Source organism: Pituophis catenifer, unplaced genomic scaffold, assembly GCF_029215685.1.
Source record: "Pituophis catenifer annectens isolate HBS135680 unplaced genomic scaffold, rPitCat1.0.hap2 SCAF_2, whole genome shotgun sequence".
Taxonomy (NCBI): Eukaryota; Metazoa; Chordata; class Lepidosauria; order Squamata; family Colubridae; genus Pituophis; species Pituophis catenifer.
In genome coordinates, this window is record NW_027256882.1 from 77,994,554 (window position 1) to 78,010,717 (window position 16,164).

The window sequence follows — 16,164 nt, forward strand, 5'->3', positions numbered from 1 at the left end:
TGAAGCAAAGCCAATGGGGAAGCCAGATTTACTTAACAACCCTGTTATTAACTTAATAATCCACTTAACAACTGTGGAAAGAAGGGTTGTAAAATGGAGCAAAACTCATTTAACAAGGTCTTGTTTAGTGACAGAAATTCTGGGCTCAATTGTGGTCATAAGTCAAAGCAGAAGGTAGCCACAATTATTTTTACACACACACACACACAGAGAGAGAGAGACACGGTGTACAAAAGTCCGACCCTAAAAAAAGATTCCATAGAAAATGTATTATAAATTATATTAAATGGGCATTAAATGTTTAAATAAAACATATTGTATTTAAATAAAACATACTGTGATTGGCCTATAGGGCCTGACTTTTGATACAGGCTGTTTATAATGGATTTATGGGCCACCCAACTCAAACAGCACAATACATACAATAAACGGGGTGGGGGCGGGGTGGGGATGGGGATGGGGGTGATTGAGACTCAGCATTTAAAAGCAACTGAACACATTAATTAAACAACCAAAAGTTTACTCGACTTAATTTGGCCCCAAATGCCTGGGAATATCTACGGTATTATTCAAGAGGCAGCTGCAAAGAGTCCTATTAAGCCCACTTTCTTTACAGATATTGGGTTTAGCAATAATTATGACCTCAAATAATGATTGTAACTCATGGTGGTCATTAAGTGGGTTGCCATATGATCTTGCCTGGTTTTACATCTTTTTTACCTGTGGTCATTAAACGGGCCCATTTTCTTCAATGGGCATTTTTTTGCCAGAAATTGGAAATAAATGCCAGAAACTGGTTAAAAAAAAACCCGCCAGAATTCATGTCTATGTGACCACAGGAAGCTGCAGATAACCATAAATGCAAAACAGTTGTTAAGTGCCCAGAATGGTCACATGACCATGGAGGGGTTGCCACCATAGGAGCTTTGGAACTGGGTCACAAGTAGCTCTGGGGAGATCTGTCATAACTTCACTCGGTGACTGGTCATTAAGCAAGTACTACCTATAAATGGCATTGTGAATGCAACTAATTGGGGTTTAGCTAATGTTTGGCATTGTAAAACATCTTCTACCCTGTTTCCCTGAAAATAAGACAAACCCTGATAAAAATCCCAATCGCCCTTTGGAGCACATGCACTAAAATAAGTCACCCCCTGAAAATAAGCCCTCCCTAAAAATATTTAACCACATGTGCAGCCGTTCCCGCCATTTCGTCTGGTTAGGGTTAGGGAGACAGAGCTGGAAATCAAACAAGAGGGCAAGAGGAGCTCCATCTTGCTCCACGTGCCCAAAATAATAGCATCTCCCTGAAAATAAAGCCAAGCACTTATTTCGGGGTTCAAAAAAATATAAGACAGGGCCTTATTTTCGGGGAAACACGGTAGAAACCAAATAACAATTATCAGTCCAATACCAAAGCCATGTCTTCAAGTTCCTAAATAGAGCAAATTTTGCTTGTTGGATTAGATAATTTCCTTGTGACCATTCAATGTCTCTTGAATATATTAGTTTTTGATACGATCACTACACAGACATTGCTTGTAGTTCCATGTGTCTGTACCCCAAATGTAGGATATCCTTATGCTGATTTTCCTGAAGACTTTCTAAGTTAATATTCTGAAAATATGAAAACATTATTGAAAGCATTGCTGTAGGAGGAATTAAAACAGACTGGAAAATTTGCTAAAATTATGCTCTCCAGGTGCTGAATGCTAAATATCTAGTGTCAGAAATGGTGATTTAGTTTGCTAGAAACCTACAGAACAGTGTATGAAGATCTCTGAAGGTCTTCTTTAGAAAAGAATAGGAAAAGAGAGTGTTCATGCAGTAAGAGAAATCTTTGATATATTGAAATATTTTTATACATAGAACTGTGGAGAAATAATGAAATGAAATTAATACAAATGGGGTATTTTGTTTTTGTTTTTTGCTACCTCTTAGATTATCCAAATGGCATACGACTGACATCAGCTGTTCCAGGAGCAGATATCAAAGTTTTAATAAATTTCAATGCTCCAAATCCCCAGGACAGAAAGAAATTTACAGATGATCTGAGGGAATCTGTTGCAGAAGTACAAGAAATGGAAAAACACAGAATAGAGTGTAAGTACAAAGGTAGATACAGTAGACTACCTATAATTAATTGTATATTACATGAAACACTCTTTCCAAGTGCTTTGCACAGCTCTAATAGAAATACATATATAAATACATCCAAGCATATCATGTACATATATTTATATAAAGCTCTGTATCGCACAAAGCTTGAATATTTGCAAACCATTTATCTAGAGTTGTGCATCCCTATCTAGAAAGTTATGTTAGGATTAGTATGCTTAGGCTCTATCTATTAAAATATCATTTTGTATGACCCAGAAGGCATGACTTCTGTGTTGTGCTGCTGCTATAAGAAATAGCCTTCTCTCTGAGGCTGAAGAGACTCAACTCTGCAGGCCTTAAAGAAAGCCTTGAAGACTCAGCTGTTTCAATACGTGGTGAGTCTTTACGTCTGCCAGCCATTGACTTTGAATTATGAAGGGTCCTTGGTTTTCTCTAAGCTTGGTTGTTTCATTGCCCACAGTAGGTAACATCATCAGTAAACGTCTGCAAGAAAACAACCAAGCTCAGAGAGCACCAAGGACCCCTCATTTCAACCCTGAGCTACAAATATTCTTCTTTATTGGTACGGTACTATGAGTTTTGTTTTGTAAATAGTTGTGTAGTACTATCTCCCCAGTACTACCTCCCTAGGTACACCTGTTTGAAATGGAAAGTGACATTTTTAGCACATAGAATATTCCCCTACATTGAACTGAGTGGGGATTTCTCTCACCATACAGAAGTCCTGTCATGTATAACACAGTTGATGAATTGCAGTGCAATATTTGTCCCAAGTTTTAAAATTGTTTCTTTTTCAATTGTATTTATTTATTAAATTTATATTTGCCTTACTTCTAGGAAGAAATGGTAGCGTATCTAGTACAGTAGTCTCTTTCCCAACTCCTCCTCAGGTGTAAATTGGGCTGAGAAAGAGTGATGAGACCAATGCAACTCCAATGCACTACATAAATTGTTATTATCATACATAAGTATCATAAAATGAAGACACAAAATAAAATATATAATTGACAGATAAACAGTAAGCATGTCCATGATGTGGGGAAGATAGGTAGGCAGGCAGACAGACAGAGACACAATTTTTATTTTGGGGGAGTTATAGAATCTATATTGAGTGATTGCAATAGCACAGCATTTAGAAGTTTCACTTACTTGTGTGGCCAAAATAATGCACTTCTGACCTACTGGAATACATTACACATAAGGTTTTGATTCATCATAGAACTCTCTTTTACCTTTTTTCAGCTGAATTAGAAAAGCAGAAAGGTGTAGTGCGACCAAACATGTCTCAGTGCTCTAGCCTGAAAAAAGAGTCTGGCAATGGAACGTTGAACCGGGCCTGCTTGGATGACAGCTATGCCACAGGGGAAGGCCTCAAAAGGAGCGCTCTTAGCAGCTCCCTTAGAGATCTTTCTGAAGCCGGTAAGCTTGGCATTTCTTCTTTCTTAGGTTATTTTTAGCATATTAGAAGAATTTGTCTGTCTGTCTGTCAACATGAAAGTCTAGAAATCAATCTGGAAAAATTATGTATTAATTTTTTCTATTTTTTCTTTGCATTTGAAAATATTAGATTGCTATAGGCAGTCTTTGTATACCTATTTTTAAAGAGGAACAAAAAGAAATATATATTTTATATTACAATCATTAAATAATACATTTTTTACAAGGAATAATTAGTTTTGCTTTTTCTTTGCTTTCTTCTGTTTATTAATGTCATTAGAAAAAAAATACACTCAAATCACTGTGTACTGGCTGCTGCTTATGCTTTTTGTGGTTGATTGTAAACATGTAGAATACTGATGAATGAAATTGAGTGAAGCCCTGCTAAATTCTGTAGAGAAATACAGATCAGACATACCTGTGTGATTGATGCTACTTAATTGTATTGCTCAGAAAACAGATTCTAGATTTTGCCAAATGTAGCTTATGTATATATTGTACTGCTATTTACCAGTATGATGGTGAGGAACCATCATGGCAAAGTAGTTACTCCAGTTTTGCATTACTGCTTTGTGGCTTAAAATGGATTGTGATAGCAGTTTAACATATATTGAAATATATATATGTTACATGCCCGGTTTTGTATTATATACATTTTCTATGTATGCAGGAATGAGATAACCTCTATTATTATGTTTGGAAATCAGTGGTGTATTTTGCATGTCAAGCAGGACATTTCAGCCATGCGTGCATAATATTAGACACAGAAATGATTCCTACTGTTGCTACTAGTATTGCTCTGCATTTTAACATCATGCACATCATCCTAAATTAAATATATCAGTTATAAATATATGATTTAATTAATATTTTTCCTATTTCTTGTTTTCATTACTATATAAAGTAACATGCAGCTCTCTTTTAAATATTGGATGTTCATTTTACGGATGTTCTGAATTTAATGTACGATGAAAGGCATACAATCAATATTCTGTCTATCAATCTTAAGTATGCAGTATGAATCATTACATGCAAACATTTATTTGCTCATCAGAATATACGCATATGTATTATCTTTGCAGGTTATATTCTGTTTCATAGTTTTTTATTCACTTTAAACAACTTAGAAGGCAATTCAGTGACCTTTAAATATATTAGTTTCACTGAAAGAGATTTACTAAGTCTTTTAAAGGTACTTGTATGATTTGGATGGAGTCTCAGTAATTGTTATATAGTTTCATGTAAGAATGGTTTCATATTTTGCTTTTGTTTTTCACATGAGAGTGGCAACATTCATTTTTAGAAACAGGAATGTTACTGTTGTACTGATTATCTGAGAGGATTATGAATTAATATATTTCATCTAATAAGGAGCTTTTCAGTTTTTTATTTTAGACATTATCATGTAGATAGTTTCATCCTGCCTCTTTACAATAAACAAGTTGAATTTTTAATGATCATAAAATAGTTAATATGCCTAGAGCGTGTGCCATCTGCTGGCATAGGCAATACTGACAATTGTTCTCCAAATCCAAACATGGATATCAGGACGGAGGGCTTAAGTGATGCACATATTAACATTTGCTAAACTTTAATATTTTTCAATTTAATATTACGGAACTTTTATGTTTGGACTTGTGCAGTGCAGTTAATTTGAAACCACAAATGGAGTCAATTGGGGGTGTTAAACATAGATTATTTCAGTTGTTATCAAAAAAAGAGAATCAGATCTTTTCTGCAATAAGAAAATGGCTTTTGTAGTTACAGGAATGAGTTCAAGCATAAAAATTGTTAGGAAATTTCATTGTTGCTATTTTGACTAAGATAATTAAAATAATGAAATAAATTGTGATGTAGATTGGTAAATGATTAAAAGGTTAAGATACAATCCAGTCTCTAGTTGGATCAGTTTCATTCTTGGAATCTTAATGGAGAAAGTGTGAATTACATCTAAGACAAAGAATTTTTGTATATAGAGATTTTAGAGAAAACTTGTCAAAACTTATTCCCAAATGGTGATTATGCTAGGGATTTTAGTCCTAGCCCTACTCTTGGAAGCCACATGTGGCCTCCCATTCATTTTCTAAGTGTATATACATTTAATCTGTTTACCCCATCCCACCTCCAACAGTTGGCATGGTCTTCCTTTCTTCCCAGCACCTTGTTTGCAAGCTTTTTCTTCAAGAAAACTTGAAGGCTTTCAGTGGCAAGGGATTGAATAGGGATTGTGAATATAAAGGCAGGCAAATATCACAATTTCTTCTTCTTGGGTCCACTTAGGGGAAGTCACTTGGTCAAGTCAGGTGAGAAAGGCTCTGGAGTGTGAGTCAAAAGCTAGAAGCTCTGATTGAGTCAAAAGCTAGAAGCAAGACTGTCAGCCTCGCAAGGTAGTCCAGATGAGAAGCACATCCAAGAATACCAGCTCTTCCTTTGTATATCGCAAAGTAGCCCTCCTGTCCCTCACTTTTTACTTTCTCCAAAACTAGGGAGGGTCCCTTCTGCCACTCCTCTCCCTTTGGGCTCAAATTTCATTTATGACTAGGCTGAGATTCTTACTCCTGTCTCCCAAGATCATTCCCATATATACTATTACAATTTTCACTCTCAGAGAGAGGAAAGAGAAGGAGATTGCCATCACATCCTTCTTCCGTTGTATGAGCTGTGGCTTCTAGCAGCAGCCTGAGTGCTGAGAAACTCAGAAGAAACAGCAGCAGCTCCAGTAATAACTTCGAGAGGAAGATAGAAATGAAGCCACAATAAGGCTTCCAGTACTGGAGTTTGATTTTCCAAATCAACAAATAGGCACTACTGCTATTTAATGTTTATTTTAGGAAATTATAATATCATGCAGTACACAAATTATAGTAACTTTAACATATTTTAACTTCTCAACATGTAAGGTGTTCTGGTGTATTTAAATCCAAATGCTTTGAGCACTTAAGTTAGGTATTCTGAGTATTCTCCAGTAAACATGGCCCCTAAACTCCATTATAATGTATGGAAGTGGGTATATAAAATCAATAATGTATTGATTGCTTGTTCTTTAGGCTGAGAAATATATATATATAAACACAAAGTGCATCTTTTCAGTTGTCATATTCCTTGATATCATGTGATGTCATTTTGGAGCAAGTAGTTACTAACATCAACATGAAGTAGAGTTATGGGTATTAATTTTCCTATAATATCCAGTTGAAGTATCTTTTTTAAATCTGGAAAAGGTTTAGAAACACTGGCTCACAGAAGGTAGCCAACTGTGCCAAAATATCAGTTTTGGCACTTATTCCAGAGGTGGGCTGCTGCCAGTTTGGACCAGTTCGCCTGGACCAGTTCGCCTGAACCAGTTGTTCCGATTCTGCGTGATTGGGAGAACTGGCAAAACAGACCACCAGCTGGCCCCACACCCACACCCACCTGGTTTTGGGGTCATTTTCTGCCGTTTTCAGGCCTTTGGGGGCCATTTTCAGGCTGTTTTTCCAGCCAAAATCTGTCCAAAAACCAGCCTGAAAATGACCCCAAAACCAGGGCCTTTTTCAGGCCATTTTCAGGCCATTTTTCAAGCTGTTTTCTGGCCAAAATCTGCCTGAAAAATGGCCTGAAAACAGCCTGAAAAATGGCCTGACAAGGGTCCAAAAAAGCACTCTTCCCCCTCTGCATAGCTCCCTTCTTTACACAGGATCACCCAGCAATGGAGACGGAGAGGGAGAAGGGGGTGGCGTTTCTGTGTGCTCCCGTTCTGTGTGGCACTCTCCCCTCAATGCTAGCAACCACCTCTGCCCCCTTCTCCCTCTCTAGGGCTAGCAGAGAGGGGAGAGTGCGAGGTTTCTGCTTCTGGGATGAGGAAACCCAGGAAACATCTGGGTCCAGTTTACCCAGTTCCTTTTCCTCTCGCGGCCAGCTTTCCCAGTCTAACTTGACACAGTCTCTCTCTCACACACGCACACACACACATACACACACAAACAGATTGGATCTTTCTTTCCTTCCGCCCCCGCCCCCACTGGAAACTCTTAGATTCCCTCCCCAACCTGCTTGTCCCAAACAGGTACCACCCACACAAGTGATGTAGAGATGGCCATGCCCACTCAGTCACATTATCCCCCCCCCCGCCATGCCCACCCAGCCAGTCATTGGGTCAGAGAACCGGTTGTTAAAAAAATTGGAGCCCACCTCTGACTTATTCTGCTACAAGAGAGGTAGATACACACACGAATCAAATCTTAAATTTAAATGGAGAAACTACTAGAGCGTATTTGACAGATGATCATTTAGTGTCTTTTTGGAGTCCTCCAGTTGTTTACAGACCCCAAATTATCAGTTTCTGCAGTTGATGTATTGTAATAATAGTCAACCTGCACAGGATGTATGTCATGAAAATTCTTTGACTCACAGTAATTGCTAAATTGCTAGTAAAATTATGATTTGTTTTATTTTTTTGTTATTTAGGGTAACTCCCCAAAATACATATGAAATAAACTTTATGTAGAAGAAAACTTAAAAACATTCAATGTGCATGGAATATGTTAATTTTTCTGAAATCTCCCCTTCTTTACCAAAATCTTGCTTTGCTGAGTGAGATAGAAGGCATATAATTTAATATATAAAATTTTTTAACAATATCAAGATGGCTTTTTCAATGGCACTTTCGATAGACTGTTTATATAAAGAGATTTGGGGTTGCATGTAACAATAAAAATGTAAGATTTTTAAAATAGAAATTAGAAATAAATTGCTTCACCTAGGAGATGGATTTGATAGTAAGATAGTAAATACCTTTTATTAAACTGTTGAGGTTGAGAATCATCTGATCTTCTGCTTTCTATTGCACAATATGTTTAATGTTTTATTTGTTCTTTGCCAGTCACATTAACTGTTTCTGAGGCTTCTCAGGACAAAGGAATAATGAGAATTCCTTTTGGTTTTCTATCATAGTATAGGCTTTTTGTCCATTATAGTAATAAGTAATATCCCCAATACCATAAATGTACTTTTAGGTTACAAGCATCATATTTCTCCTTTCTGACTCCATTTTTCTTGCTTGCACTTGTGACCCAGAACATCACTATCCATGCACAAGAAGGCAAACCTGAAGTGACTGTGTAGTTTGCTGAATTACCCAAAGGAAACATTAGAGAGGGAATAAAAAAACCCTAATGAAAACTGCATAAAGAAGAGAATACAACTGATTAATGTTTGCCAATGTTGGCAACATTAAAATGACTTGAACTCCCAGAATTCTAAGGAAACTGGAAAAGGAGGGCTATGGGAGATAGATGCTAAAAGGATAGCAACTTTCCTTGTGCATCAGTCATTTTCTGATTGATACTAAGAACTTATTTTAAAATGTCTTCAATAGACATTGCTTAAAAATAAAGGAATAAATCAAGGAGTTCGTGGAACTGGGATTGAGAACAGTTTTTACAGACATCCTCATAAAAATTGCAAATCCCAACCACCTCCAAATATCACAGTGAGGAGTGAGCACAGCTAGTGGCACAGAATGCTGAACTACAATTGGAAGTGGGGTTGGACCATAGAAAAAAGTGACTAAAAATCCTGAAGCTTCTATTTTGCAACATTTTATTCTACATTCTCAGTCGAATCTCATTGGTAGATCAGTAGATTCAATAAAGAGTTGAAAAATCTTTGCACAACTTACACTGAGACCACAAATATTAATTTTAATACGTGAGTGATCTCTGTGAGATTAATCAAATTTTACTTTTATCATACCGTTATATTGTTTACCACATTGGTTATCATAAAAACTGAATCATTAATAGAAACTGGAACAGGCCACCTTAAAATATTTCAGAACTAACATAGAAGTATTAGTTTGGACTGAGATTTTTTTATCTTAAACATTTTTTTTAAATTAATCCTAAAATGTATGAAAGTGCATTCAGTAATTCAGTTATATTGTAAACTGGCCAAAGCTCTGCATCAGTGGCATGCAGTGGCATAAAATTTTAATGAATAAAATAAACTGATTTAGGACAGCATGTAACTTCATTCAGACTTTTATCATATAGTACTAACTTTAGGACTTGTATGGGCTATGAAATAGGTCTTACAGTAACTATAATTCTAAAATGGAGATTTTCTAAGGAAACATGCCTTTCAAACCTGCCTGTTTGAAAGAAACCTAACTTGACAAATATTTTAACAGAGTTGGGCAAATCCTTTGAAAGATATGCTTTGTAACATGTGATTGTGCCTAAAAACCATGATTCCTAGATTCATAAAGGTAGCTCTATCTTTTTCATATGCCTGCTTCTTCCCTTTACCTATTACTTCAGTTCCCAGAAAAAGAAATATCTGCTTTAATTATCTGAAGAAGAAATTTTCATTGTACACGCTGCCATGTGATATAAAGCAGTTCTTTGAAAGGCTTTGCACATTTTTAAGTAAAAATACGATGAATACCAGACTGTCCTTTTTTTAAAAAAAAAAAATTGAAAACACATTACACAGAATAATATGGAATAGCTTATTATTGTGGAAAGTAACATTTGAGTGGCAGATTTTTATTTTAAACCAATATTTTAAACTGGCTAATGATAAATTATATTCACCATATAATTATATAATAATTATATATATATATATAATATTCTGTATAAACAATAAAGGGTATTGCATAGTGTCTCAGACCTTACAATCTCACACTTTTTTTCTGTTGAAACTTTTCTTCTGTATCATTGAACTAGCATATACTCACTATGCATCAATTTCATTCTTGTGGAATTCACTCTGACTTTTTTAAAGTAAGAAGTAGAATGCTTCCTTCTTGTCCCTTTGAGCTTGACTTTCTATATTTTGTTAACTGCTACATATAGAAGCAAATATTATACATCCATCTTTACATTATTGTTTGGCTGCTAGACAATAACCATTGTAATGCTCAGAATTATCATAAAGTCATTAATTAATTGCCCTTATCCCCTTTTATTCTAAGTCTTCATTCACATTTAATAAGGCAGGACTTCTTAAGACAGAAAGTATATTTTCTCTTGAGGGCAAAACAAGAAATATCGAACATTACTACCTGAACAACACTTTGGGGCTTTTGTTTATTTCCATGCTGTTTCCACAGTTGGCACATTCCCAATTCTAATATTTAACTTGGGTCTTCTTTCAATTTAAATTTAGAGCCACTCTGAGTCATTGAGAGTTGGATGGCATGCAAGTTGAATAAATTATCATTATTATGGCATAATGTTACATTTCATGTAAAGTAAAATTACTAGAGAGGTGTCCTGGAATCTGTTTTTTTCAAGGGTGAGTGGGTTCCCATATGCTAGGAATGGGCACCCAACAAACTTTTAGTGTGAAGTATCGGATCTGAGCACCCATCTTTAAAAAATATTGTAAATCCATGTAAATGTATAAGCATTGCACAGTGAACAAACAAATCTTGAACATAACATTGGATTAATTATTTTTGTATGTAAAATTAAATTTAGTTTCCTTTGCCATGATTATATGAAATCTATTATCTTTCACATAATTATCATGTAATAGTAGCAAATCTATAAGTCAAAATGCAGTCGCCATACTTGAAATCCTTGAGTATGATTAAAAATATTTAAATAGATTTTGAAAAATGCATAATCATTATTTTTAAAAAAATTAAATCCAGTCCAATATGGCCATTTTATATAAACATTTTACAGGATAACACACACACATAGACAGACAATTGTTCATATGTATAATTATGAATATATATTAAAATGCCCATAGATCTCCACAAAAATACATATAAGACAAATTTATAATGAAACTAGTGGCTTTAACTTCTAATTTTTTCATTATAAATCATGAGTTATGTTCAGACTTGGTCATATTTAAAGCATGTATCATTGAAATCCATGAAACATAAAATTATTGATGATTAAATTAAGTACCATTCCATAAGTCTGGATTCAGCCACATTAAAATAGAAATTTCCTCATCGACTTCCAGGCAGTATAAATTACATTGTTACCTGAGCACGAGGCCCACTGAAAAATAGAGAAATTGCTTTTGAGTCAGTGTGCGTAGAGTTTAATTTTAACTGTGTAGTTCTATAACTATTCCTGAGCTATCACAACATGCAAAATTAATCTTCAGGCTGCCAGAAAAAAGTCCTGCAATGCATTAGGGAAAGTGGCTATTGATTCCCCAGGTCTTGTCTTGGTCTCTAATCTATGGTATTGCATGTCCTGGGCAGGCAAGCGTGGGCGTCGCAGCAGTGCAGGATCGCTAGACAGCAATATGGAAGTAAGTAGGAAGTTACTGATGTCTAGCTGGATGTGATGTGCATTTCAAACCTTTATTTTATATACATATTTTGCTCTTTTTTTCTTCTAACATACAACCTGCCTGCCTCAAATAAAATGCATGCCAAGGCTTTATAGTTTTAGCCTTTAAAAACCAACACTACTTCTGGTCTGTTTAGATCATGCATCATTTTTTTATTTCAGCTGCTGTTCTCCCCTTCTGTTCTTGCAAGCATGACTAAATGAATACGATGTGCCCTTTTGCCACTGTCACTCTGGTCCCTGTGTAAAGGCCCGATGATTCTTTGTTACACAGTGCACATTGTGCTGTTTGTTATTTAATGCAAAGTATTGAATTCATGCTTAGTCATTCACATTGCTTACTTTCTGGTTAAATTGTGAAATGTATGCAGTCGTGACATCATGGAATTGCATAGATAGGGCATGGGAAAAGAAAACATATAAAACAGGTGAATTCAATGTGGATTTCATGAGATTTCATTCATCTTCAAACCATTTATATACTGTTCATGTCTTTGAATTCAGCCTGCAAATTTGTGTGTATGTGTGTATGTATGTATGTATGTATGTATGTGTATGTATGTATGTATGTATGTTAAAACTGAATAGAGTGCAGTCCACATATAGCACACAAAGCATCTGCAGTTAATTGTAAAGAAAACAAAAGCATCCAGAGACTAACAAGAAAGTTGGATAGCTAAAAGATATAAATAGTTGAAAATACTAGGCAGCACATCAGCCTGCAAAAAGATAGAAGCAATCCATTTGCAAAAAAATATTTATTTTCTACATTACAAAGAGGAACAGGCTATTTTAATTATAATTCTATTGAAAATTTTATCATGAAATCTGACTACTAATAGTGTGTAACTGCCTTCAGGTTAATTCAGCATAACTGTATATATTTTTGTCCTTGAAGAGAAAAATAAATAACATGAGTATATTTTAGTAGGGTAAAGAATGTAAAGCAAAATCAAAGATTTTGTGGTAACTGATTACTCTTTATTATTTAATAATTTCAGGGTTCTTTATTTTAAGAAAGCCACCAGTATTTGTTAATGGATCATACTTAGTACTTCCCACTTATAACTTGAAAAAAGAAATCGGCAGAAAAAGAAAGAGATTTCTCCTGCAGTTCATAAAGCTATTTCTCCATATGAGCTTTTAAAGAAAACATGATGGTCACTGTGAACTTTTTCTTTTACACATATTTTTAAGATTTTTTTTAATTTTTATTTTCTATTAATTTCTTTTTAGGGGTCCATCATTAGCAGTCCTCATATGCGCCGAAGAGCTACATCAACCCGAGAGTGTCCATCTCGCCCTCACCAGACTATGCCTAATTCTTCCTCACTACTAGGGTCCTTATTTGGTAGTAAGCGAGGAAAGCCTCCCCAAGGCCATTTAGCATCCGGCCCACCACTGCCACCTCAGCACCCTCCCATAATGTCACACCCGCAGCACTCTCAGCATCCTCCTGCCATGCACCACCCGGGTCCGGCTGAAGGGCAGACCCAGGCACAAGTGCACAGCCATCACTCTCAGTACTGCCATATGCAGAACCCACCTCCTTATCACCATCACCATCACTATCATCCACCCCAGCACATCCAGCATCCGCACCAGTACCATCATGGGCCGCACTCGCAGCATGTAGCTCATGCCCAGCATTCGTACCTGCCACATTCCCACACCCCATATTCCCACGCTCCCCATCCTCCCTTGCCCCCTCCTCATTTGGCACATCCTTCCCATGCTTCCCATCACCATGCACAGCCAGTAGCCCCCTCTACTTCAGCCAGCACGAAGCCCAAGCATAGCGGCATCAGCACAATAGTCTAGAAGCCAGCCAGCCACCCAGCCACAGCTGTAGCTCTAGGCCTAGATGTAAAGGCACTTGCAGGAAACAGAAGCAGCCTATAATTCTGGTTATTTTTTTAATTTATTTTAAAAGATCCGAACCAGAAGCAACTTAATTGACTCCTTTGCCTTAAGGATTCAATGGATCAATGCATATTAACCTCACAGTGCTGGTCTTACAGTTCGGTGGTGACCTTTTCCCTCCTTTTTCTCTAGTAGCCTTGAAAATATGCTGCTTGCTGAAAACGTTAAGCTACCTTTTTTCATCCGTATGACCATTTTTAACAAGTAATGAAAACATAACTTACTCAAAATAAAAGGAAAACTATGAAATAAAATTAATGTGGCATTCTTGCTCTTTAATTTACAATGGGCAAAAAAAGTAGACCTCATATGGTTGATGAAAATACGTAAGTAAACTCTATGTAATATAAATATATAAATATAGACATATAGATATATATATATACAGAAAGAGAGAGACAGACAGACAGACACTGTATAGCTAACATTTATGCTTAGAAAAAGCTTTTTCAGTCCAAAAGCTAGCAATATATACTTTTCCATAATTTCCCTTACTGATAAAGGGCAGTAAAATAGATGAGTAGCAAATGGAAGTGTAGACCAAAAAACTAAAGAACAAATTCCAGGCATTTCAGTACTCATTGAAAGTTCTCTGGACTTGAGAAAATAAAATCTTTAAGCAATCTTTGCAAAATGTGCCAAATAACATAGCATATAACTGTTGCAATCAAATATGCTTTGTACTCTATTAGTATAATAATATACTTATTCAGTATTATAACTGCTCTGCTATTTCAGGTAAGCAAACTAGTTAAGATGCAGTAACTATAAAGTAGCAACACGAGACAACCTTTACTATAGGTTTTCTCTACATTTTGGTTCCTCCAGTTCTTAGACACTTTAAAGGCTGTGATAACTGTGAACTTACATAGTTTACATTTCTTTTGTATTTGTGTATGTTTTAATAAACACACATGAAGATTTACATAGAAGGTATTTACATACGCTGCATGAACATTCATTTCAGACCCTGAAATAACCAACATCCATTCTTTTCGGCCACATTGCCTCTTTACCATTTAATACTCAGTTTTTATCAATGAAAACTTCAGACTTTTTTTCCACATGAAAGCAATCAGAAACTTGAAAGTTTATTTTAGTATTGAGTATAGATTTTTATAACTGTAATTCCATGTAGCCATGTGCTGGCAGCAGGATTTTCTCACCATTTTTCTCATCACATTTGTTAGTTTTATCCAGCACTCAGCAGGCTGAGTCTATGCTCGAACTGTCATAGTCCAGTTAGTCTAAGACATCTTGTAAAATCCAACTGTGCTGTTGTTGCTTATGTGTTGTACTGAGTCATTTGCAAGACCATATATTTCTTTGTAAACCTAAATCCTATTTTTTAAAAAAAATAAAAAATAAAATCATACATGGAGCATACTTTGTAGTTTCAGCATTTTGAGCCACCTCAATCACGACTTTACATCTAAAAGGCAGAAACAAAAGGATCCGCAGAGCTGCACCAGCAGAATTCTGAATGTTGATTTAAAAGAAGAGGAGGAAAAATGTTCCCGTGAAAGATGGGTAAAGCTAAACAAAAACCGATTATTGCTTCTGAAAGAAGTCATAACGTATGAAACAAGTTCCCTATATTGGTGATTTCTGATCTCCAGTTTTCTTCCCTCACTTTCTAATATATGGATTATATGGAGTACCAGCAAAAATAAGATCAGTAGTTTTGTTAACTTTCATTCACCAGAAATAACCACTTAAGAGAGTCTTATGTTTAAATTCGAAAATTATTTCTTATGCAATATACACCACCTTTTCCTGTCTTTGGTTTTCCCTCCATCTAATTTAACTTCATAGGAAATTTAAATAAAAAGAATGTTATCATCCAAGCTGTCCTAGATTGTGCAGATTACCTAAGAGGGAACATCACAACCTAAGGATCTCTTCACATTTAAATTTGGGTTTTCTTCTTATAAGGAATAATACAACTGTATGCATGTCATCTAATGTTAGTAGTATTGAGGCTACACTCTCCATAACGTATATTTGCAAAGTATTTCAGTGTTACTGTTGATATTAGTTGAAGTAAAGTGTTAACATATTTAAATATGTAAGCTTTTCTTCAAACCTTTGTACCAATAGTAGAGTTGAATTGTAACTTATAAGTTGTTCCAGAAAAGATAAGATAGGACATTTTTTCCTTTATGTTGCTCATTGTCTAATTTGCATATATCAAACTCAAAGCAATGGGCTGGATAGTCATTATTTTACATTTCAAGCATTAATATCTGTATTATCTATTGCATATTTTAAAAATGCTGTCCATCTTTTATACTCATTGTTTTGATATTCCAGGAAAATCAAAGATTTTAGGTTTATAGATTCATATGCATTTAGTTAGATACAAGTTTTATCTTTT

General features: G+C 35.5%; 1 protein-coding gene across 2 annotated transcripts in view; it reads left to right on the forward strand.

The window, feature by feature from the left end:
* The window catches only part of IQSEC1 (IQ motif and Sec7 domain ArfGEF 1), a 325,666-nt gene extending 311,640 nt beyond the window's left edge, over positions 1–14,026 (forward strand). For both annotated transcript variants that reach the window (XM_070936983.1, XM_070936984.1), the window contains 4 exons: positions 1,942–2,103; positions 3,364–3,540; positions 11,774–11,823; positions 13,101–14,026. In XM_070936983.1, coding sequence (XP_070793084.1) covers positions 1,942–2,103; positions 3,364–3,540; positions 11,774–11,823; positions 13,101–13,685 — 974 coding nt within the window. In that variant the 3' untranslated portion in view covers positions 13,686–14,026. The remainder of the gene's footprint in view (positions 1–1,941; positions 2,104–3,363; positions 3,541–11,773; positions 11,824–13,100) is intronic.
* The last annotated feature ends 2,138 nt before the right edge of the window (positions 14,027–16,164 follow it).